Here is a 21,840-nt window from a genome sequence, read left to right on the forward strand (position 1 = left end):
AAATGTCTTCATTTAAATATTCAACTTATTTATTTGAAATGATTTTTCAATGGTTAAAGTCTTAAAAGAGATGTGTGACACCAAAGGGGGTTGACTTCCTATGTAATAAACAAATCTGGCACCACATGCGCATGCATGGCATTCCTATTTTTCTAGCCACCTCATTTCTTCTCCATAGGATCCATAACTTTATTTATCATTATTTTTAATTTATTATTATGCCTTTGGTGGGTGCTCGTGCCTCTCCATGCTCATTTCTTTTGACATTTTGTTTTCTTTTTTCCTTTTCTTGTTACCAACTGTGACAACTGCTTCAATTTGACAATTACAACATAGGACAAAGAAGTAGTTAATTATAAGTTTGTTGCTCCAAGTGTCCAACAACCATGCATCTCCAAAGTTTTTTCTACTTAACTTTGATATATTAATTCCATAATCCGACATATGATGCAGTCAAAAGCAGTATAAAAAACGGTGTTTTATATTTTCCATGCCAACGTAACATACATCCTCAAGAATCAAGATCCATACACAAATTAACAAAACACTGCTAAAAGCCTGTTTTCTTAGGGTTATACTACGTGTACACCAAAATTAGCTACTAATATAAAATACATGTTATTAGAATACAAATATATATTGAAAATAAATTAAATTATACATATATTTATACATAAATACATTAGTGGTTAATTTTAGTGGCTGATTTTAGTGTACAAATAACATTTTTCGTTTTCTTATGAAGCCTTAGATCTAGCTTTTGTGATCAATGCATATATCGATTCAAATTTAAAAGTAAAAGTATAAGTTGTTTGTTAATTTTGCTTTTCCTGTTATGAATGGTCAAACATTTAAACAGAAGTGACAACGTTATTTCATTTGTTAGACCAACATTGAAAACTATGTTTTTATCGTTTCCGATGGCCGGTTTGTCGTTAAAACACAAAGCATATATATTTTTTGTTTATTTATTTGAACTTACGTTAGGATGATTCCAAACACATAGAAACAAACCAACCTTAAATGTCAAACTTTACTCCAAAAAACTAGTCGGGTATTAATATAAACTACACCAGGTGCTTGGGTAAAGTTATCATAACGTGAAAGATGAATACAAATTGGAGAAGATGGATATGATCAATGATGTATATATATACACTGCTAAAATTAGAAAAACTGCAACGCCCATTAAGAAGAGTACGTAGAAGATTTGATTATCATTCATATATATGGAGACAAACACGTAGTAGAATATTTTGAATATTTTTGCTCGTAAATCAATTTTTATTGGAGGGTTTTTATTTTCATATTTTTAACTCCAATCACTATGTGAGCATATTATTATTAGACCACTTTTTTCATATTTGATTTTGAACAAAGACATACACAATGCCACTGACTATAAAGCATGACATTTCAATGAGTTATCGTGTCCGCGTGTCGGACATATTTCAGATACGGCACTTATCGATATTCGTCTGACACGTGTGTCTGTTGTGTCCAACTATGTTTTAATAAAAAATAAAAAATTCTTCTCCGAACACGCTTGGACACATCTAAATACCATCACGTGTCGGCGTATCCAATCTTATTCTTAGCATATATTTTTGAAATAAATTTAGATTGAGTATATATTATTATTTATTAAAACAAAAAATATTTTAAATACTTGATATAATTAAAATAAAACATTAAAAGTAATTAAAAAATTAATTTATATTTTAATATCAATAAAATATCAAAATATCATGTTATGATTTATCTAAAAAATACTTTATATTTTATATGTATGGATGTCCCTGTGTCTTATAAGATTTTAAAATTTACGTGTCGGCGAGTCCTGTATCATGTCGTATCTCGTATCTGTGTCAGTGTTTGTGCATCATAAGCCACTACTAATAATACAAGCATTCATTTGGAATCTTATAGAATAAAATACATCAAATAAGGAAAAAAGCATCAATTTGGTTTATTCAACTAGGTAGACTGACTTTCCTAAATATAAATACGTGCAGTTAATTGTAATATGTTTTAATTGAATTGAAAATTGATATAATTGGTTAATATTGAAGACAGCTTTATATGTGTAAAGAGAGGGACCATATATATATGAGATATGGACATTGACGCCAAGCTCTATCTATTAAGTTCTCACCCGAGACCCAATTCCAAATTAAATTCTCTTATTGGTGTTTCCCACTTTTATTAAATTTGATGAAGCACCTTCAAGCCAAGTTTAATTTCTACTAACAAACATTCATGCACCATCCCTAGAATAAAAGAGCTAGTACCGTACCACTCACTCGCCCCAAGTGGCTTTCAAGTTTCAACACTCTATCACCAATTCACCATACACTTTTAATTTTGATCCATATAATATAGTAATATTTATATTCAATTCATTGGTTAAACCAATTAAGGCGCTTTATGACGATCTTGTTCAAATTAATTAATAGAACAAGAAAAAAAAAAAAGTTGACTAATTACAACTACGACCACCAGCCCTGTTAATAATATAGTTTTGACATTAGGTTGATTGTGCCTTTTTATTTTTGTTGTTTATAATAAACTTTCTAAAGGACATACCAATACAAGATGACATTAGTTGCGTCTTAATATTAATTATTATAATACACAAACACAATGAGAGTTATACGTTCGTCTAAGGACATACCAATACTAATATGTAGATTCATATACAATAGGACCCACTTAGATAAAGACGTTTAAAATTTCTTTTTTTAAGAATATTTTTTAGTAATTAAAATTTAACATATAATCCGATTAAATAATATTATTTTTGTTAAAATTAGGTCAAACAAATTAATTTAATTGAAAAAATAATGAATCAAATCTTGAATTGATCTAAATTAATATTATTTTTTATAAAAAATTACTACAATACTCTTGTTATAAAAAATAACTAAAATACTCCTAATATATATATATATATATATATTAATTTTGAGAATTCTAAATTCTAGCCATTTACTTCTCTGTCGTCATAGAGTTAGAATTTAGAGTTTTAAAATTAAGATATATATATATAATTGGAGTATTTTAGTCATTTTCTATAATAATTAAGGATATTATAGTTATTTTTTATAAAAAATAATATTAATTTAGACCGATTCAAAATTTGATTCACCATTTTTTCGATCAAATTAATTTGTCTGTCCTAATTTTGATAAAAATAATACGGTTTAATTAAATATATATATTAAATTTTAATTAATAAAAAATATTTTTAAAAAAAAGTTTTAGATGTCTTTATCTGAGTGATTCCCTACAAAATATATGTTGCATTCACTTTATAAATAACTAAATTTATTTATTTATAAATTTTGACAATTTTTTAATATTATATCTCAACACAAGTTATGAAACTGTCATAAAATTAGTCATCTCAAATATTTAAATTAATAAATAATATAATATAATATAAATAATTATATCTCTACCAAAAATTAAATATTTTTATCTTTTTCTTTAGAAATATTCTTTTGTAAAAAAGTAGAGGGCATTTAGTAAATACTAAATAGTAATAAAAATGGTGGTGATTTACGAGGTTATGGAATCCAGAGGTAGACGTAGTTAATGTAATTGATTTAATTTGTTCACCTATAGTTTACTGTTTCGTATGCAATCTTCCTCTATATATTTTTATATGTGATCGTCTCGTGCCTCTCTATATATAAAGAAACAGTGATTTACACCAATTATGCTTTGTTTTATTCAAACTAAGCTTTAATATTCAGATTGGAAGCGGAATAGAAGAAACGAAGAGAATGTGATGAGGATGATTTAACAAACGTACATTAAATTGTTGGAAAACGAGCAAAATAATATGGCAAAAATTAAGGAGGGTTCACATGTATCTGTGTATGTGATTCATTGTTCACATTACCAAATCAGACCAAATTTATAAGATCACTGCATTTTCTTCTGACATCCATTAATTAATTAGCACTATTAGACTCTCATTTTGGTGATATATTAATTGGGCATTGGGGTTGATGCTACCATGGATAGGCTCCTTGTTCAAGTCAACTCAACAACCATGACTTGCATTTCGTTACGTTGGATGGAAACTTTTAAAGTATTTTTGTTGGATTAATATTAATAAAAAGTTAGATTGAAAATATTAAGCAAATATTTTGTGATAGGAGTAAGTAATAAGTGAAGAAAGTGCATTCTATGTGTGACTGATTTGAAGGCTGAAAAGTGTAATCAAATCACATTAAATTTTGCACAATGACAGGTTAACGCCTCATCAGTCATTATTATGCACTAATTATTTATGAAGACTCGCAAATCATTACTTGCTGTTTCTTCTGACCTTTATTACTAGATAAGATATTGGCATGGAGTAGTAGAAAGAAAACCCCCTTTTTGACTTTTAAGGGTAAAAATAAAAATAAAATCAAAGGCAAAGACAATTCACTCTTTGGTTGCTCGAGTGGTCAACTCATTCGTCCGTTATCGAATTTCGCCTTGTGCATGCAGCAATTTATTGGTCAGCGACAAATCCTTAAATGGAGTTCTGATCCGCGACGAATTAGTCCTTGACCTATCGAGTTGGGAGATATGGTCGGCAACAAAAAAAAAAAAAAAAGAATTCACACTTGTCCCCATCAGCATCAACAAGAAAAGCCAGTTCTATAACCTTATATGGTGCCTTGCTCCTTATGCCACTTTTTGGAACCAAAATAAAACACCACATGAGGTTCTTCACTTTCTCTTCCACCGCTATCTGATATGATACTGCTTCCACTTGGAAAAAAGTTTCAAGCTTTGGTGATTTCTCTCTGACCCAAAAAACAAACATGGCTAAAGGAGACAGCTTTGTGTCTCCATCACAAGAACCATCTTTTTTTCTTCCTCACCCAAACCCACCACCACCACCACCACCACGTTCCCTTCCAACTCCCTCTGTTATTCGATCTGACAGTTTCAGCTTCAACGATAAGGCCTTGAAGGTTAGTCCAAGCATACTCCTCATCATCATCATCCTGGCCATTGTTTTCTTCGTTTCTGGTTTGCTTCACCTACTTATTAGGTTCCTATGGAGGCCTCAGAGTAGAGACCCTGATGATTTTGACAATGGCACTGCGCTTCAAGGCCAATTGCAGCAACTCTTCCATCTCCATGATGCTGGTGTTGATCAGTCCTTCATAGACACGCTCCCTGTGTTCCACTACAAAGCCATCATAGGCTTGAAGAACCCTTTTGATTGTGCCGTTTGTTTGTGTGAGTTTGAACCAGAAGACAAGCTTAGATTGTTGCCCAAATGTAGCCATGCTTTTCACATGGAGTGCATTGACACATGGCTTTTGTCTCATTCTACTTGTCCTCTCTGTAGAGCTAGCTTGCTCCCTGATTTCTCTGCTAACAACACCAGCAACACGTGTTCCCCCATTGTTCTTGTCCTCGAATCCGGGAGTGAGAGTTCTAGGGAGATTATTGCTCCCGAAAGAGATAGTACTGCTGCTGCAGCTGTTGCAAGAACAAGCTCTGTCATAACATCGAATTCCTGTGAATTTGGATCATCAACAAGGATTGATTTTCAAAACAAATCAGGTGAGTTGACTTCTTCGGGTGACAGCAACAAAGTTCTTAATATTGATGCAAATGGTGTGGAGAAAGTGGTGACTGTGAAGCTGGGCAAGTTTAGGAATGTTGATGGTGGTGGTGGAGAAGGAAGCAGTAGCAGCAACAACAATGTGGATGGAAGGAGGTGCTTCTCAATGGGGTCATTTGCTTATGTTATGGATGAGAGTTCTTCACTACAGGTACCAATAAGAACCCCAATGAAGAAGAAACAGTCAAATAGTAAAAAGAAGAGTTCTTTGCCTTTGACACCAGGGCACAGGCCAGCAATGTCAGAATATGACTCTGAGTCCAGAAGGGATTTCAGATTTGCATGCTTTGATGCCTCTAAAATTGAGGATTTTGGTGGTGCTGAAAGTAGTAACACTAATTGTAATGGGGCTGCAATTGGAAGGAGCAGAATAGAGAGCTTCTCTATATCAAAGATTTGGCTGAGAGGGAAGAAGGAGGAGAAGCAAAATGCAGCTGGAGATTCGTCCAGAAGAGCTGTTTCATTCCGGTTTCCTACGCCACAGAAGAACGCTGTTGGTTCTTCAGAAGAGATGAAGGCTAATAAGAATGTGAAATTTGATACAAGTAGTACTATTTCAGAGATGGATATTGCTAAATGGGAGAATGGAGGAAGTGAATATGGGTTTGATGAAGAAAGCCAAAGCTGCAATAGTATTGATTCTCAAGCTAGAGCTCCTTCATTTGCTAGAAGGACTTTGCTTTGGCTCACTGGAAGACAGAACAAGGTTGTTCACTCTTCTTCTGATTCCAGCATCTAGTTTTTTGTATTTGATTTTAATCTTTTTTTTCTTGGGGGAGTGGGGGAGGGGAACAATTTTACAATTGTGGAATCTAGATTTTGTTAAAGTAGAACATTGGTGGTGGAAGGATGCAAGAGAAATTGAAGGTTAAAAAAAGAAAAGAAAAGAAACAAACCAAGAAAAAGTGTAATGAGTTGTTAGATCTGAATATAGTATTTCTGCATAAAGTTTCTTGCTGTACCATTGAACAAACAACATAAGGTGGTGAAGGGGGGGAGGAAAACAATTTTAAGTCCCATTCTTTACATAGATTAATTTCATTGTTGAAGGGTCACATAATTCTTCAAACATTTGTAGATTTCCTTTGGTTGTTGTCTTTGTAATTTAAGAAATAAACTCAAACTTAGAAACATGCCTTTTTGGACGAATTGTGGTGTTAGGACAGAGAACCATTTTCAATGAAAAGTCAAACATTGAAGTGCCACTTAACATGAATTTTGTGCATGGTGCCAACTGTTATTGAATTTAGTCTTAGTAGTAATAAGTACTAATAAGTATGAGTAGTAGCGGTAAAAGTAAAAAGAGTGTGTTGATGTATATGCAAGTTGGGAGATGAGAAAATGTGAAGTTGAAGAAAGCGATAAATGAATGTATCCCTTTTTATCTGTAATGAATGCAATATGAGTTATGATGATAATAATAGTGGTAAATGGTTGTAAATGTGAATTCAAATTCAAATTGAAAGCTAGAGGGGAGTGGTGGATGCATGCATTTAAGAGAGGAAGGCATAGTCATTACTCAAAGGGTTCACTGTTTAATAACTTCACGGGAACGGTTGGATGCCGCTATCTCTTCTCTAATTTTATGCACCTAACTCATCTACCTCTCTCTTTAATACTATTGACACGTATGGACACCATAATTTTTTTTGCTCCCAAATTTCCATCTATTATCATAATCTAAACTAATTCGCTTCTATTGGTGCATGTGATTGATCAACCTTGGTCTTATTATACAAAGGGGTATTTATGTTGATCGTACTATTCATGTGCGGCAGCGTTATTTGCAGTAAGAAGGGGGGATGGCGCCATTAAAATTGAGTTGGACCAGCCATTCCCATGTCTCACAAGTCACATCAAATGCTTCTGTTGGACATATAATAAATAACATTGTACTTACTCGATTATTTTCATGGGTAATATTAGTGCCACTAACAGGCATCGGATTTATTTTTGGATGGTTGAGAGATTAAAAATACGGTTCCGCTATGTTACCAACACAATATCTGTCAACTTCTGCTAACTCTTATTTATAATTGTGTTTCATGAAAATGTGTTCGCGGATGTGTCTAATAAAATGTCTTTTTTATAGCTGTGTTTAATAAAAATGTCTTTATAGATATATTTTCTGGATGTGTCTCTTTATATATGTATTTAAAATATATTAATTATTAGACACATCCACGAACACACTTCCATGAAACAATTATAAATAAGAGTTGGCAGAAGTTGGCAGATAGAATGTTGGTACCCTATACTTTTCCTTAAAAATAATGTGAGAAGAGACAAAATATAATGTAAGAATTGACCAATGCAATCTCTATTGTTATATTATAAATATAAATTAGTATAAAAATGTTATATAATTATATGGAGCTTCAATAATTATTAAATAAAAACTAAGAGATTAAAAACCTATTGGACTGAATAATAAAATACACAAACATTCTAAAAGCATTATTTTTTTGGTTATGTGGGCCGAAGCCCATTTCCGTTATAAGAAAAAAAATTCAAAAAAAAGTTTGACCGACGTATTAACAGGAAGAATAAGAGAAACAGGAGGGAGAGCAGGAAGAAGCGTAACCAATGTGCTACCGCAGCTTGATTTAGAATTTTAGAATAGAATACAGTTTCTCGTCTCCTTTGTTTTCTCCCTTATCTCTGACTCTGTTTTCTCTCTACATTCATTCATTCATCTTCTCTTTCGCTTCTCTTCCCCCATTGAAACATCAACCATGCCTCCTCAGCGTGATTCCCTACCCAAACCCAACCCTAATATCTTATCCTTCTTCCTCAAGCCAATCATCATGCTCCTCCTTACCACCCTATTCTTCCTCTTCCTTGGCTTCGCCGCTTTCATCCTCCTTCACCTCTTCCTCATCGGCGGCGCCCTCCACCGCCTCCGCTCCCGCCCCTACTCCTCCTCCTCCTCCCTCCACCCCTCCCCTTCCGACACCCTCTCCCCGCACCACCTCAGCAAGCTCCCCCACTTCCGCGTCTCTAGAGGATCCCCATACCCCGCTCCCGATTCCCGCTGCGTCGTCTGCCTCGACGGCTTCCGCAACGGCCAGTGGTGCAGGAACCTCGCCGGTTGCGGCCACGTCTTTCATCGGAGGTGCGTCGACACGTGGCTCGTCAAGGTTGCCGCTTGCCCCACATGCCGGACACCTGTTCGATTAAATGCCGCGGTAAAAAGAGACGATCACGGTCGCCAATTAGGGACCTGTGCTACAGCTGACTCCAACGCGCTTCCCACTTCATAGTTTTGTAAGTTTTCCTTTTCTTTTTATTTTTCTCCTCCCTCCTTTTGGGAACTATGTAAGGTTAACTTAGCCTTTTTTTTTTAATATATATTTTTCTTTTTCCCTCATGTATATTGTACAGTATTCGTATATGAATTCCGGCGGTGTTATCTTTTACGCGTCTTGTGAAATTGGCAAATTGATTTTCTTCTTAATATGATAAAAACAACCCCGAACCTGTGATTTTGCAGCATGTGTTGTGCAAGTCTCGTGTTTTCTCGTTCAATACTTGGACTATTCTCCGTATTTTTCCATATGATCTGTTGGGAGTGGTTGTTAAGAGGGTTGACACCAAAACCAATATACGAGGAATACCAAACTTGCAAATAAACTTTATGTAGAGATAGCTACTACATTTGCTGTTGCCCTTACTCTAATTGCTTGATCATTCTTGCTTTAAACCTGCAAAGACGGAGATTCTAACTTGCAAGGGAATTATATTTGAACTGTGATATTTCAGGAGTTGGTTATACTGAATTCAGTTGTCAAATCTTGGAAGAATTGATAGTTGTAGTATACCGGGGTTTTTGGTGGTATATTCTTAGCTTCCTCAAGTGATTAATTTGTTGTGTTCTTTCTCCCTTGTTAGCATAAGACATAACTAGAGCAATAGAAATAAGATGCAATGAATTAATTCATTGAAAATCTGTCTTCCCGCTGAAATTCAACCGAGTCAAGTCGAGTATCCTGTTTTCCTTTCGTAGAGTTTGTCAATCCAATCAAGAATGTTGTAACCTTAATGTTTGCATTCTCCTAGGCTGCATTTGGTTAGTGTCTTTGAGACACAGACACATACATAAATACACAAAGATATGACATAAAGATACACAATTTTCATAATGTGCTTGGTAATAATGTACAAGACACATGTATAAACCAGATGTCAATTTTACCATCTGTGACTTATGCATTGGTAATTTCAAAAATAATTAGGGATAAAAAGGTCAAATTTTGTGTCCTATGCATTGTATCTCCGTGTCTCAGCTTTAAAGAGGAACACTAAATACATGTATTTTGTGTGTATCTGTGTGCCACTGTGTCCATCCAAATCTCTGTCTCAACAAACAAACGGTAGACGTGCACCACCGTATCTAACAATTAGTGTCCATATCTCAACAAACAAACACAGCCCAATGGTTCTTGTTCTCCATACTCACTGCTGCACAATGTCTATAAAGTTTTGCCTGGTGTTATGCGCATTAACCGCTCTGTTGCTTCTTATCTGCTACTAATTTGATACTTGATTGTATGAGTCATGGACGGGTATTGATGGATGCCCACTTGAGTTTTGTTGATGAGAGGTTTCTATCATTTGGCCACTAAAAGTCACAAGTCGGAATGGAATCACCTAATGAAACTCCGTTGGTTAGATTTTATTTTATTTTTTTTGGGGGAGTGGATGAGGCATGTGATGGGTTCATGATTATGGCAACAATGGCAAATCTTATCATCATAGGGAAAACACAACCGAGGATCATGCAACGATATCGAGTATGGGCCTTGTATTACTCCTCTGGCGGAATTGAAGGTGGCAGGTGCATATCGAGTAATTAATTGGCATGAAAAGGTGGTTCGCGAGTGTCTTCCTGCATCATTATCTTTTAAGGCAGTAACGGATCAGTCTAAATATTTCCAAATAAAGAATATGTGAATTCATTTTTCTCTTGATTGATTTAGATCTGTTTGGTCGAACATAGATGGCCAATTTACACTGCAGCAATTAAGGATTCTGGGAAGTTTCATTTGTATTTGTAAATATTTTGCGGCAGAAAACTGAGTATTTATATGTCATAATTGAAATGTTTCAGTTATTTTATTGAAGGAGGAACACGATACTACATTGAGCATCGGTTATATGTTTAACTGAAACTCTTCAATTGTTTATATTTTGATTAGTGTTAGGAAGTTAAATTTCATGAATTTATAATATATTTCTCTCGAAAATACTAACTAATATTAATTAATTAATGATTAATACGGGGCAAATAGGGTGCAGGGTGCTACTTCAAGTAAGAGTGTCGTCTCTGATTTGGCAGCTTTGTAAACATGGGATTAAATTAAGATGGATCTACCGAGTCTTAACAGCCAAGTTGTTAACAGTGAAGATGTACCCTCGAAAAAATCCCACAGAATATTCCTGATTTATGGATGTGCTTGACTCCACAGGGGCATGTAACGGATATCTTTATTATCCCCTTTAAATTGTACAGCTGCTAATTTACTTTTTGGCCCTCGGATTCCTTGTGTATTAGTGTATTTGGGCATTCATCTCTACACGGGATGAGTAGCACCTTCCTATCTATTGCATATGATTTCATCAAAGGTATTTGACGTCGTTGGATCTTATTATTGTTATTATTATACGTAATACGTCATTAAATTAAAGTCGCCGCATTCCTTATTGTAAGTTATCTTCGCTCATAAATATAAAGGTTGTACTTGATTGTCGTTATTTTTATTTGGGTGATGTATGACTACAAGTCATTATCTAAACTTGCATCTGGTGACAATTCGCGACTTATGGTTGACTAGCATCCAGAGAAGTGTCATTTACTCATTTTTTTGTGACTGAAATAAATTAAACAAAGAAAAACAAAAGAAACAAAACAAGGAATTGCTTAAATAGAGAGACAGTCCCGTTTAAGACTACTCTTAAACTCCTTCCAAGGTGAAAGAAGCTCCACATGCGAAAGTTATAACTTCATCGCCATCTTTGCCATAGTATATGTCACCGTGTTTGCATCTCTCATAATCAAACGAAAGTCAACACGCCAATTCCAATGCATGATATCTCTTATTTTGAGCACCAATGGATCAATAAACCCAAAACCATCTTGAGTAACAAGATTAAATGCTTCCACACAATCCGTCTCACAAATAACATCTCGTTGACCCACATCCCAAGCTAAGAGATATCCTCTCCAAATAGCAAACAATTCTCCTTGAAGAATACTATTACTCTCAATCATTCCCAAACACCCCCTTTGCCAGCTCCCATTACAATCTCTAATAACACAAGCAAAACCAACACTATCACCCGAACCAAAATAACTAGCATCACAATTAATCTTAAAAGTACCAATGGATGGGGGATTCCAAAAACCATTTAGAGTAGAGAGAAGGGACATACGTTGTAATTCAAAAATATTTCTAAGCTCCTTTTCTGAAGTTAATGCCAGACAAATGACTTTTTTCGAAGGCCAAATTTCATGGAGATTAAAGATGTCGTTATTCCTTGCTCGCCATATTCACCAAAGTCCCGAAAAGAACTTGAACGGGTTACTCATTTACCTACCAAGAAACATTCGGTGGTAAAAAGAAGCGAGTTAAGAAAACATGTCAGTCTTTGGCACCTAGACTTCTCAACGAATAAATAAATTTCGAAAAACGCAGCTCCAAATCCCATCTATGGCGCATTAAAATAGTAGAAAGCAAAAAGGAAAAAGAGAGAAAAGGAAACGAATCTAATCTGAGGCGATCTAAGTGAGTGAGAGGCATGAGAGCGGAGTGGGTGTTGTGTCCATTGAAGATGGTGTGGGAATCAATAAAGACAATAGGGTGCAACAAAGTGGTGTTCGCAACCATAATGGCAGCGACCAGCGTCCCTCTGTCGGCACTGACGCTGTACGAAGCAAGGACAACACACGACCTCGCCGCCCACATCCACCGCCTGGAGTCACTGGGGCGCCACGTGCACACCCGCTTAGAGGCACGCCACGTCTTCGAGGAGTCCCGCCAAAACGCTCTCTCTCTCCTCCGCCTCAAGCTCCTCTTCTCCTTCCCCTCCTACCTCCTCTCCCTCTTCGCCTCCCTCTTCGCCGTCCACTCCTCCCTCCTCCCCTCCCCCACCCTCCGCTCTGCCGCCATCGCCTCCTTCCACTCCTTCCACCGGCCCCTCCTCACCTCCATCGTCGTCTACGCCCTCCTCTTCCTCTTCTCCCCCTTCCCTCACTTTCTCGCCGCCCTCGTCGCCCCCTCCCCTGCCCTATCGTTCATCGTGCCGGCCATGGCCTCGTTCCTGCAGATTTACCTGATGGCGGTGCTGAGCCTGGGGCTGGTGGTGTCCGTGGCAGAGGAGAGATTTGGATGGGACGCGATTCGGATTGGGCACGGCATCATGGCGGGGAGGAGGCTGTGCGCGTGGTTGCTGTCGGGGATGTTCGTGGCGGTTTCGGGGCTGATCCGGTGGAAGGTGGACGCGGTGGCGGCGGAGGGTGAAACGGGGATTAAGGAAAAAGCGATAGTGATAGTTTCGTACGCATTTGTGGTGATTTGGAGTTATGCGATCATGACGGCGTTTTACTCTCACTGTAGAAAACGCCACCCAATTAAGGAATCCTTACCTGATCATAATCCTGATCAACATCTCCAACTTGTTTCCCTTTGATTCTCTTCATCTCATGTAATTTTGGTTCTTATTATTTGTATATCTAAGCATATGTATTAGGCCAAGTCTCTCGTGGCCAAGATATTGATGCTATTCTTTGACTATCCAATATAATGTTGACATGTGGAATGGTAGTATGAAATAATTAGTGTTGCGTTTAAGAGAAGAAAGTGTCTTAACGATGTAAAGTATAATAAAAGAGTCAATTAAGGAGCCAATAAAATATTTGTACAATGTATATAATAGATTATATGAGTTAAAAAATAAACATTACTAATACTATTCAAAATAACTATTTGGGTACTAAGGATAATAAAAATTTCATCCCAAAAGTTTAAGCTAATTTTGGAGTTCACCAAAGATTTAACACTTGACCTTTCGGATCTAGAGCTCTAATACCATGTCATGATACTACTCATTCCAAAAGTTTCAACTGATGAGAAAAGATAACACTAATGGTTATATCTCTAATACTGAATTGAACATCGCTAAACTTTTATTATACACATTGTACAAATATTCCATTAGTTTCATATACTTTTTCATAATAAAAAAGTTTTTTTTTGTTTAGTGTATGTTTATTTATGGATATTAATAATACAGGAGGAGTGTGAGTGTAATTTGATAGTATAGGTACCATTGGAAAGATGGTGTTGTCGTAACCCGTCGAAGATGACAAAGGAAGGCTGGGAACTATGGTTTCTCGACAAACAAGAATGATACTACTAGTAATGTACAAATGAATCATCCACAACCGATTCTTTCCCCAACATTGATATCTCCAACCGGTGGAGCCATCGCCAATAAGTAGTAGCAACGATGCCGCCAACGTTTCAACGGCGCAACTTTGGACCAAAGAGAGGCGCCTAGCAGCATTTTCCTCTCATCTGAGCTCCATTGCACAAATCGCCGTTGAAGTTGAAGAAGGAGACTGTTCTGCTATAGGTTCTCCAATCACCACTGCTGGTGGGGGAGGTTTTGCTCCTGCCAACGAAAGTCATTGCCACCCCACTCCAATTCTAAGAATTGAAGAGCTATACCCTGCGACCAAATCTCCATCTCCTTGTCTTCAAGCTAACGCCCAGCCGAGGATACTGTGAAACCACCGCCAGCGAGAGCTTGAAACAAAATATTGGGGGTCAAAAATTTAACATAAAAATTTAATAATAATATTTATATTAAAATAAAATTTATAAATATAATTATTCTTTAATTTTATTACTAATAAAATAATAAATAAATAATTCTACAAATAAAAAATATAAAATAAATTATAATGATATTCTTTGTGTCTTTAGTAATTTAAAATCTTTAATAATTCAATCAGTTCAGTTCAAATCTAACATATTTTAAATGTTTAAAACTAAAAATTATTGTTGTAACTAATAAAAACAAGAGATAAAAATTGAATCTGAATATTTTACGTCATAGTAAAATATTTAAGTCAATTAAATTATTTTTTTATTTTTTAAAAAAATATTACTAATTTTTTATAAAAAAATTTGGAAGTCATGACCCCTCTCTCAATTAAACTCAGCCCCTGATTTTATCAATATCTCTTTGTGCTTGTCTTGCCCAACAGATTAATTTGTATCATAGATACAATTCTTCAGGCGATGCAACAACTATGGCGTGGGTTCAGCAAATCGGGTTGTACTCGGTTCTCTTCTCTTGGTGTGGGCCAGGTCACCCAGCTAATGGCATGCCCAAAAAATAAAATACTCACATAAACAATTACTATTTTAATTATTACATTTACCGTCCCTTTAGTCAAAAGCTTTTCTACATGCAAGTTAACCTATCATATGTCTCTTTTTTATTGGTCCAAAGTTTATAGCCACTATAGCCACATTAAAAACAAAGCCACAGAGACAGCACCTATGTATTATTATTCTAATTATTCTTTTGTTGTTGTATAGACACTTTAAGCAGCGAAAACTATCATCATTATGACACCCTGTCTAACTGTGTGTGCGTGTGTGTGTTTGCAAAGCGGCAAAGCTTATTCGTTTGTTAAGTTTATGGGAACTGTTTGACTCTAATTAAAAGTGAGAATGAAGCAACAAGTGGAGTGACTAGTGAGTGATAGCAAAAGCAAACAAAGGATGGGGGTGGACCCTGACGTTTTTCTAAATTAAATAATGGAGGGCCTACGATTCACCACTTTGCTAAATTAAATAACTGATTCAGCTTCAGCCTTCAGCCTTCATGGGAGGGACTAGCCGACTAAGCTCTCCGTTCATCAAATATTACTATAATACCCTTCCTTTTTTTGCTTGATGAATTAACAAAATGTTTTTGGATTCATAGGCTTTCTTGGTCACGGTCATCATGCCATTTTTTTCCCTTCAAATTACTTCAAACATTTTTTATTTTGGCCTACAAATTACTTCAAACCTTTTTTTGGACTTAAGTTACTTCAAACTTGATTGAATATTCTTCTTCCACAAACTTTTTCTCTGTGAAAATTCTCAGGCCATTAGACCCAATCCGGCCTAAGAAATTCTTTTGGAGTGAGGCCCGTTATAACCAAAATCTTATGGCCCATATTTGTAAGGACTCTGTAACACCGAAAACAACAAATAAGGACTCTCAACCCCAAAAAAAAAAACAAGGACTCCTGACGGTAAGGCTTGGAGGCTTGGTTGAGTGGCATATCATATGCCTTCCAAATAACCACATCCGAATTCAAATTTCACAGGAAAAAAAAAATGAATCCATGTAGTGTATATGAGTGTGTGATGTATAGATAATGTTTAAAGTTGGAAGATGTTCAATTCAACTGATAAAAAAAAAAAAAGATTGCATTTGTATTTTGAGACTGAAAATGAATGGGACTGGAGGATTCGAGTTGGGTATTGTGTTTAGTGATAGAATTAAAATTTCAGTTCCAACATATAAAATTTTAGTCCTTTTTAATATTTCCACAAAATGGACTCATGATTGAATATTTTAGAAATAGAGATCAAAATTTTAATAACACTTCTTTTTGAAAATATTTTTATTTAACTTTTAAAATTTTTAATTGATCTTATAGTCTTTATATTTATTTTAAATTAAACATGATATTAAGACATAACTCAATCTTATACATTTTATGTTAAATATAATACAAAAACTTAATTTAATCTCTGTATCTCAATTTCTGTCTTTCAATTTCAACTTTTCTTCTAAATGTAGGCTAAAGAACACTCAAATTAATGAAATTATTCCAAGACAAAAAATAATAATAATGAAATTATTAAATGTATTTTGTCCAAAAAGAAAAATAAATGTATTATATCAATTAAATCTTATATAACTAAAGTGTATATTTAAATTATAATCACCGTATATCAATTTAAATAATAAGGACCAAAATATTTGTGTACAAATAATGAAACTGGAAATTTTTAAAGGATATACTTACATTTCAAACACAATCTCTCATTAATTTAGTGAATAAGCAATTTCTCATTAATAAGAGAAAAACATTGTGTTATTAAAGATTAATTTTTATCTGCTTCCATATATATATATGAGGTTTATATTAGGTGATTGCTATTGTTCTAAAAGTATTTCTCTAATTTATTAAAAAAATAAAAATTAATATTTAATTTAAAAGTATAAAAAAATAATTATTAAATATATAAAATTTGTAATAAAAAATTATTAATTTTGATGCAACTGACAGTACAAAGTGTTTTATATAGTTGTACAATTACATTTATTTTTATTATTCATATGATTAATAAAAAATAATTAGATACATGTATAAAATTATTTTACTCTGACATTGTATTAAAATTAAATTCTTATTATTAGTTTTTAGTTTTCAGAAGAGTAAAGTATCGTTTTTGTCCCTAACGTTTGGGGTAAATCATATTTGTGTCCCTAACGTTTAAATCGTCCTATTTCTATCCCTAACGTTTGTAAAAGTGATTCAATGCCGTCAATTACACACCATGAACGCTTTAGTTTGAGTCTTGAAGTTAGAATACAAATGTCTAGGATAAAATTGATGATCCACTCCAAAAAATAGCTCATTAAAAGTTGAAACTAATTCCTATAACATTTACATAATTCACTTTTCTAGTGACATAATTAAATATAAACACAAATAGTGGGTATAATATTAAAATCGAACACATCCAAGTAAGACCTAATTGAAAATGAATGCATCCAAGTGAGAATAATTGAAAAATATAATCTGATTTGTCAGTATAATTGATAGTAGGATAACATTGAATCACTTTTATAAACGTTAGGGATACAAATAGGACGATTTAAATGTTAGGGACACAAATAGGACTTACCCCAAACGTTAGGGACAAAAACGATACTTTACTCTTTTTAGAAAAAGTGAAGCAGAATAAATTTTTGAATAATATGAGATTTTTTTTAGGGTTAACCACCAAAAACACCCTTAAATTATTCAAACGTTGAAAAAAATGTATCCGTATTTTATTACCGACAAAAATATTTTCAAATAATTTAAAAACGCGATAAAAATGTCTAACAATAAATATGTATTTTCAAAAAATGTTTTAGACATTAAATTTTGATGCGATTTTTGCAAGAATGATTAGAAAAATGAGATATTATTATTTTTAAAGTTTGGTGACTTTTTTGTTAAGTATATATTTTTTGTAATTTTTAAAAAATATTATTGGTTAGTAACAAAAAAATTACAAAAAAAATATATACTTAGCGAAAAATCACCAAATCTTAAGGATAATAATAACTCATTTTTCTAATCATGCCTGCAAAAAATCGTATCAAAATTCAATTTCTAATATATTTTTTAGAAATATATATTTAATGTTAGTTAATTTTGCAAAAAATTTAACATTAAATATGTATTTCTCAAAAAATACATTAGAGAGTGAATTTTGATGCGATTTTTTTGCAATCATGATTAGAAAAATAAAATATTATTATTCTTAAAATTTAATAATTTTTTGTGATTTTTTAAAAATATTATTAATTATTAACAAAAAAATTATAAAAAAATATACTTAACAAAAAATTACTAAATTTTAAAAATTTTTTTGTGTGTTTAAATAATTCCGGAACGTTTTTTTGTAGTTAACCCCTTTCTTTATTTTATTTTTTTCAAATAAGTTGAAAGGAGCAGTGAGAAAGAGAAGGGGAAGAGATAAAGAGGAGAGGGCCACAGAAAGAGGAAGACAACAAAGCGATGGCTTCAACCATTCTTCCACCACTGAACGCTCACCTTCTCCCTTCCAACGCTCACCACCACCACCTTCAGCCCCTTCCTCTTTTCAGGTATCCCTCTTCCTTCTTCCTTCTTTTCGTTTTATCTTTGTTCCTCTCTCGTCTATGATTTCTTTTGCTTTTACTTTATTGCAGCTGAAATTCATCTAAATGTTGAAGCTTTGAACTTGCAATCTATGCTTTCACTTCCTTCGACTTCAAGTTTCGGAATTAAGCTTGTCGAATAGCTCTAATTATTTATCATCGTTTTATAAGCCATAACCTTCGTGCACTTGTGCATCCAATTTTTCATGCCAAAAGTAGAATAGGCAAGACTTGGGGTACGAAAATTAATATATTTCAAATTTAGTAATTTCCTAACTCCATCTAAAGTTTTGTGTTAGGTGTGAATAAAATAACTAAATATGTATATCAGAACAGCTTGGACTTCCATTTCCTGTTCTGTTTTGATAATATTAGCATAAAATTAATGGGCCACATATATCACAATGTGTTGATATGGTATACATACATGTTATTTAGTGGAGAGGCAGAGAGAATTGATCTTAATATAGGAAAAAAAAGCACAAGAAAGTTCAGTCCATTCTAACAGAAAATCCAACAATTTTCTCTCTGAATGGAGGAAAATCTGAATCACAAATTGTTATGTTAATGAGATTCACCTCCTTGTTTTAGGTGGGGTTGGAGAAGAGAGCAAGATGCAGGCATAGCCGCGAATAGAACCAGGGGTCAAGCATTTCGAATTCTGGCTAATCCTAATGTATGCATAAAAAGTGTAGACTTCTTGCTTCATACATAAAGAGTTATGCAGAACTGATTATAAGTTTATAACTTCTGACTTTACTGTTAACGTCCAATATACTTTCTTCATGGAGAGAACTGTGGAATAAAAGTGAAAACATTCTTAGTTTTGTAGAAATACTTTTGGTTCATGTGAAGGTATTTCGCTTATCAAATTAGTATTAGATTTACAGTGTATGTTTATAATTAAAATATTCCTTTATTGATGCATTCTAGGTTTCTCTGAGAAAATAAAGGGTGCTATCTTCTTCTGAAATGATATAGTGAATTTGAAGCTTTATGTGCTTTAGGCTAAAATGTAAACTAGTAACTAAAAGTTTTCATGCACACGGAAATTACAGCAACTCTCTTGAACATTCTCTGATTTATTTATTTATTTGGCTTTCCTATATTGAGATCATCATTTTTTCATATTAATTACACAGGTGTCTTCGGGCAAGGAAGGTTCAAATAAAGATGTGATAATGGTTGATCCTGTTGAGGCCAAGCGATTGGCTGCCAGGCAAATGGAAAGAATTAAAGCAAAAGAGAAACTCAAGGTGAAAGTTGTCTTATATTTGGTTGTTGTTATTGTCAAATTTCAACTAATGTAGAACTATAGAAGGAACTTTCAAATTATGTTGCTTCCCCTTGTATGTCAATCAATGCTGACAGAAATTAAGATATCTAACTCTAACTCTACTAAAATCATGTTCCTCATTTCTCACTAACCTAATGTGTTGAATGTAGAGGCGGCGCCAAATTGAGGCAATTAATGGAGCATGGGCAATGATTGGTCTCGCGGCAGGCCTAGTTATTGAAGGTCAAACTGGAAAAAGTATTCCTACTCAGGTGAAATTTTCAAATGCCACATCATTCTTGCATACACATGTCAAACAAAATCAAATGGAAGAAATCTAATACACCCTTAATTCCCTATTCATAAGTGGTTTTAACTTTTCTACTACATTATAGTCAAGGGTATGCAAACGTAATTTATATCCAGATACTTGTCAATATGGAAAGGAGGGAGTATATGGATTACTTTTATTACTTCCATTTGGCTGATCAATTCCTGTTTAACATTTTTGATATAAACATTTTGTTTCTTTCTTTCAGCTCGCAGACTACTTAGCTGCGATTGTTCATTTTTTTGTTCGGTAGACTTATGCCGAGTGTTGTCTGGGAGTCATTTTCACATTCTTTGATATTATATCAGCTCAACAAGTTTAATTTTTTCTTGTCATGGCAAGCCATAAATTTTCACTGCTCAGCGTTCTTTGTTACCTGTTGATGCAACATATGTAAGTATGTAACCCATTTTTAGGAAAGAATTGGATTTCTAAATGAAGTATATGACTTGTTTCCAGTTTTCGTTATGCATTCGTGTAGTTATAACTGCTGCAAAGAAGCCTGAATAATGGTGTTATGTGATCTCTTAACTTCTCAATTTTGGTAACTTCCATTCTTCATTTCTTAACTATCTCAATAAGGCACATTTTAGTAAAATGAAACACTTACATGCAACTATTGAGTACTGCATCTAACTTCCAAAGAATGAAGTTGTAACATTTGATACTTTATTTGGAATTTCTATTATGAGTGGCGTGCGCACTCTTATTCTCTCTTTTGTGAGTTTTTTGGGTAAAAATGGTAACAAATTGTGGAGATGCGGGGGATCGAACCCCGTGCCTCTCGCATGCAAAGCGAGCGCTCTACCATTTGAGCTACATCCCCATGGTGGTGATTTAAGGAAATCATAAATTTTTGGAAGGATAGAACAAGGGGTTTCTTGGGTAGAACAAGACAAAGTTATGGAGGAAATCGATGGACAGAAGCATAATAGCTAAAATCTCGATTTAACTCTTAAAATTTTTTAATATTACGATTTTAAATGAGTTAATTGATTTTATAAAATTTTTACTAGGTCTGACGATTTTATGTTTTAAGTACTTAATTTACTTTTTCGATTTCACGTAAAATCTCAATTTTCTTTACTTTGGCACAGGAGCATTGAATGGAAAATCCAATAATATCTTAATCAATTAAGGATAAAATTGTAGTTTTATGTTAGTTAAACGGAAAGAGGTAAATGTCACGTTAAAAACTTGGAGGGAGTTAAATGTAATATCAATAAATTTCAAAATTAAATGCTTTTTAATATTTTTGGTCATGATCTCGAAATGAAATCTTATCCCTTACTTTTTTTCATATAGAAACAGGGCTAAAAGCCCAAAGAGAATCTTATCCATATGAGTACTAATAATGTGACCAATAATTGGGCTTTCCTTTAACACCCAGTGGGCCCATACTATATAACGTCCAGCCCCTTTAATCTTTGCGGCAGGAAATAATACCTTTTAGCTGGAGGCGCTACTTTATTAGCATGCTAAAGAAGTAATCATCATTCGAGTTTCTAAAGTTAACAAGGTTCTATTCCTAATCCTAATCCTTGGTGTTTGGCTTTATTTATCTATATCCGAGGAGAGCACTTTTAAGATTTCCCACACCAA

General features: G+C 34.0%; 4 protein-coding genes and 1 non-coding gene across 8 annotated transcripts; 4 read left to right on the forward strand and 1 right to left on the reverse strand.

Annotated features, from left to right (window-relative positions):
- The first annotated feature begins 4,691 nt into the window (after positions 1 to 4,691).
- On the forward strand, positions 4,692 to 6,589 carry LOC107641778 (RING/U-box superfamily protein). Its single transcript, XM_088502263.1, has one exon. It carries the CDS (start codon positions 4,827 to 4,829, stop codon positions 6,378 to 6,380), a length of 1,554 nt encoding a protein of 517 aa, XP_088358389.1. The 5' UTR covers positions 4,692 to 4,826; the 3' UTR covers positions 6,381 to 6,589.
- A 1,638-nt stretch (positions 6,590 to 8,227) lies between these two features.
- LOC107641791 (RING-H2 finger protein ATL56) lies at positions 8,228 to 11,286 on the forward strand. Of its 2 annotated transcripts, none has more exons than XM_016345248.3 (2): positions 8,228 to 8,908; positions 10,933 to 11,286. In XM_016345248.3, exon 1 carries the CDS (start codon positions 8,377 to 8,379, stop codon positions 8,902 to 8,904), a length of 528 nt encoding a protein of 175 aa, XP_016200734.1. In that variant the 5' UTR covers positions 8,228 to 8,376; the 3' UTR covers positions 8,905 to 8,908; positions 10,933 to 11,286. The 2 variants fall into 2 exon arrangements, with proteins under 2 accessions (XP_016200734.1, XP_088358392.1); XM_088502266.1 differs by lacking the exon at positions 10,933 to 11,286 and adding an exon at positions 9,404 to 10,870.
- A 184-nt stretch (positions 11,287 to 11,470) lies between these two features.
- On the forward strand, positions 11,471 to 13,957 carry LOC107620409 (uncharacterized). 2 transcript variants are annotated; one of them, XR_015902628.1, is made up of 2 exons: positions 11,471 to 13,531; positions 13,887 to 13,957. XR_015902628.1 is itself a non-coding variant. In XM_016322576.3 (1 exon), exon 1 carries the CDS (start codon positions 12,440 to 12,442, stop codon positions 13,328 to 13,330), a length of 891 nt encoding a protein of 296 aa, XP_016178062.1. In that variant the 5' UTR covers positions 11,471 to 12,439; the 3' UTR covers positions 13,331 to 13,558. The 2 variants fall into 2 exon arrangements, 1 of the variants encoding a protein (XP_016178062.1); XM_016322576.3 differs by lacking the exon at positions 13,887 to 13,957 and having other exon boundaries at positions 11,471 to 13,558.
- A 4,442-nt stretch (positions 13,958 to 18,399) lies between these two features.
- LOC107641811 (uncharacterized) lies at positions 18,400 to 20,706 on the forward strand. 2 transcript variants are annotated; one of them, XM_016345260.3, is made up of 5 exons: positions 18,400 to 18,598; positions 19,223 to 19,307; positions 19,774 to 19,887; positions 20,078 to 20,179; positions 20,447 to 20,706. In XM_016345260.3, exons 1-5 carry the CDS (start codon positions 18,510 to 18,512, stop codon positions 20,489 to 20,491), a joined length of 435 nt encoding a protein of 144 aa, XP_016200746.1. In that variant the 5' UTR covers positions 18,400 to 18,509; the 3' UTR covers positions 20,492 to 20,706. The 2 variants fall into 2 exon arrangements, with proteins under 2 accessions (XP_016200746.1, XP_088358390.1); XM_088502264.1 differs by lacking the exon at positions 20,447 to 20,706 and having other exon boundaries at positions 18,418 to 18,598; positions 20,078 to 20,392.
- Positions 20,707 to 20,991: 285 nt separating this feature from the next.
- Positions 20,992 to 21,064, reverse strand: TRNAA-UGC (transfer RNA alanine (anticodon UGC)). Its single transcript has one exon. It is a non-coding gene; the product is annotated as a tRNA-Ala (tRNA).
- Positions 21,065 to 21,840: the final 776 nt, after the last annotated feature.

The sequence above is a fragment of the Arachis ipaensis genome, chromosome B1 (genome assembly GCF_059453495.1).
Source record: "Arachis ipaensis isolate K30076 ecotype BB chromosome B1, ASM5945349v1, whole genome shotgun sequence".
In the NCBI taxonomy this organism is placed as follows: Eukaryota; Viridiplantae; Streptophyta; class Magnoliopsida; order Fabales; family Fabaceae; genus Arachis; species Arachis ipaensis.

What these genes read in the sequence shown, in the direction of transcription:
- LOC107641778 (XM_088502263.1), top strand. Translation starts at nt 4,827, where the DNA reads ATGGCTAAAGGAGACAGCTTTGTGTCTCCATCACAAGAACCATCTTTT.
- LOC107641791 (XM_016345248.3), top strand. Translation starts at nt 8,377, where the DNA reads ATGCCTCCTCAGCGTGATTCCCTACCCAAACCCAACCCTAATATCTTA.
- LOC107620409 (XM_016322576.3), top strand. Translation starts at nt 12,440, where the DNA reads ATGAGAGCGGAGTGGGTGTTGTGTCCATTGAAGATGGTGTGGGAATCA.
- LOC107641811 (XM_088502264.1), top strand. Translation starts at nt 18,510, where the DNA reads ATGGCTTCAACCATTCTTCCACCACTGAACGCTCACCTTCTCCCTTCC. An exon ending in GAATTCTGGCTAATCCTAAT is followed by an intron (nt 19,308 to 19,773) that starts GTATGCATAAAA and finishes TTAATTACACAG; the next exon opens with GTGTCTTCGGGCAAGGAAGG. An exon ending in AAGCAAAAGAGAAACTCAAG is followed by an intron (nt 19,888 to 20,077) that starts GTGAAAGTTGTC and finishes TGTTGAATGTAG; the next exon opens with AGGCGGCGCCAAATTGAGGC.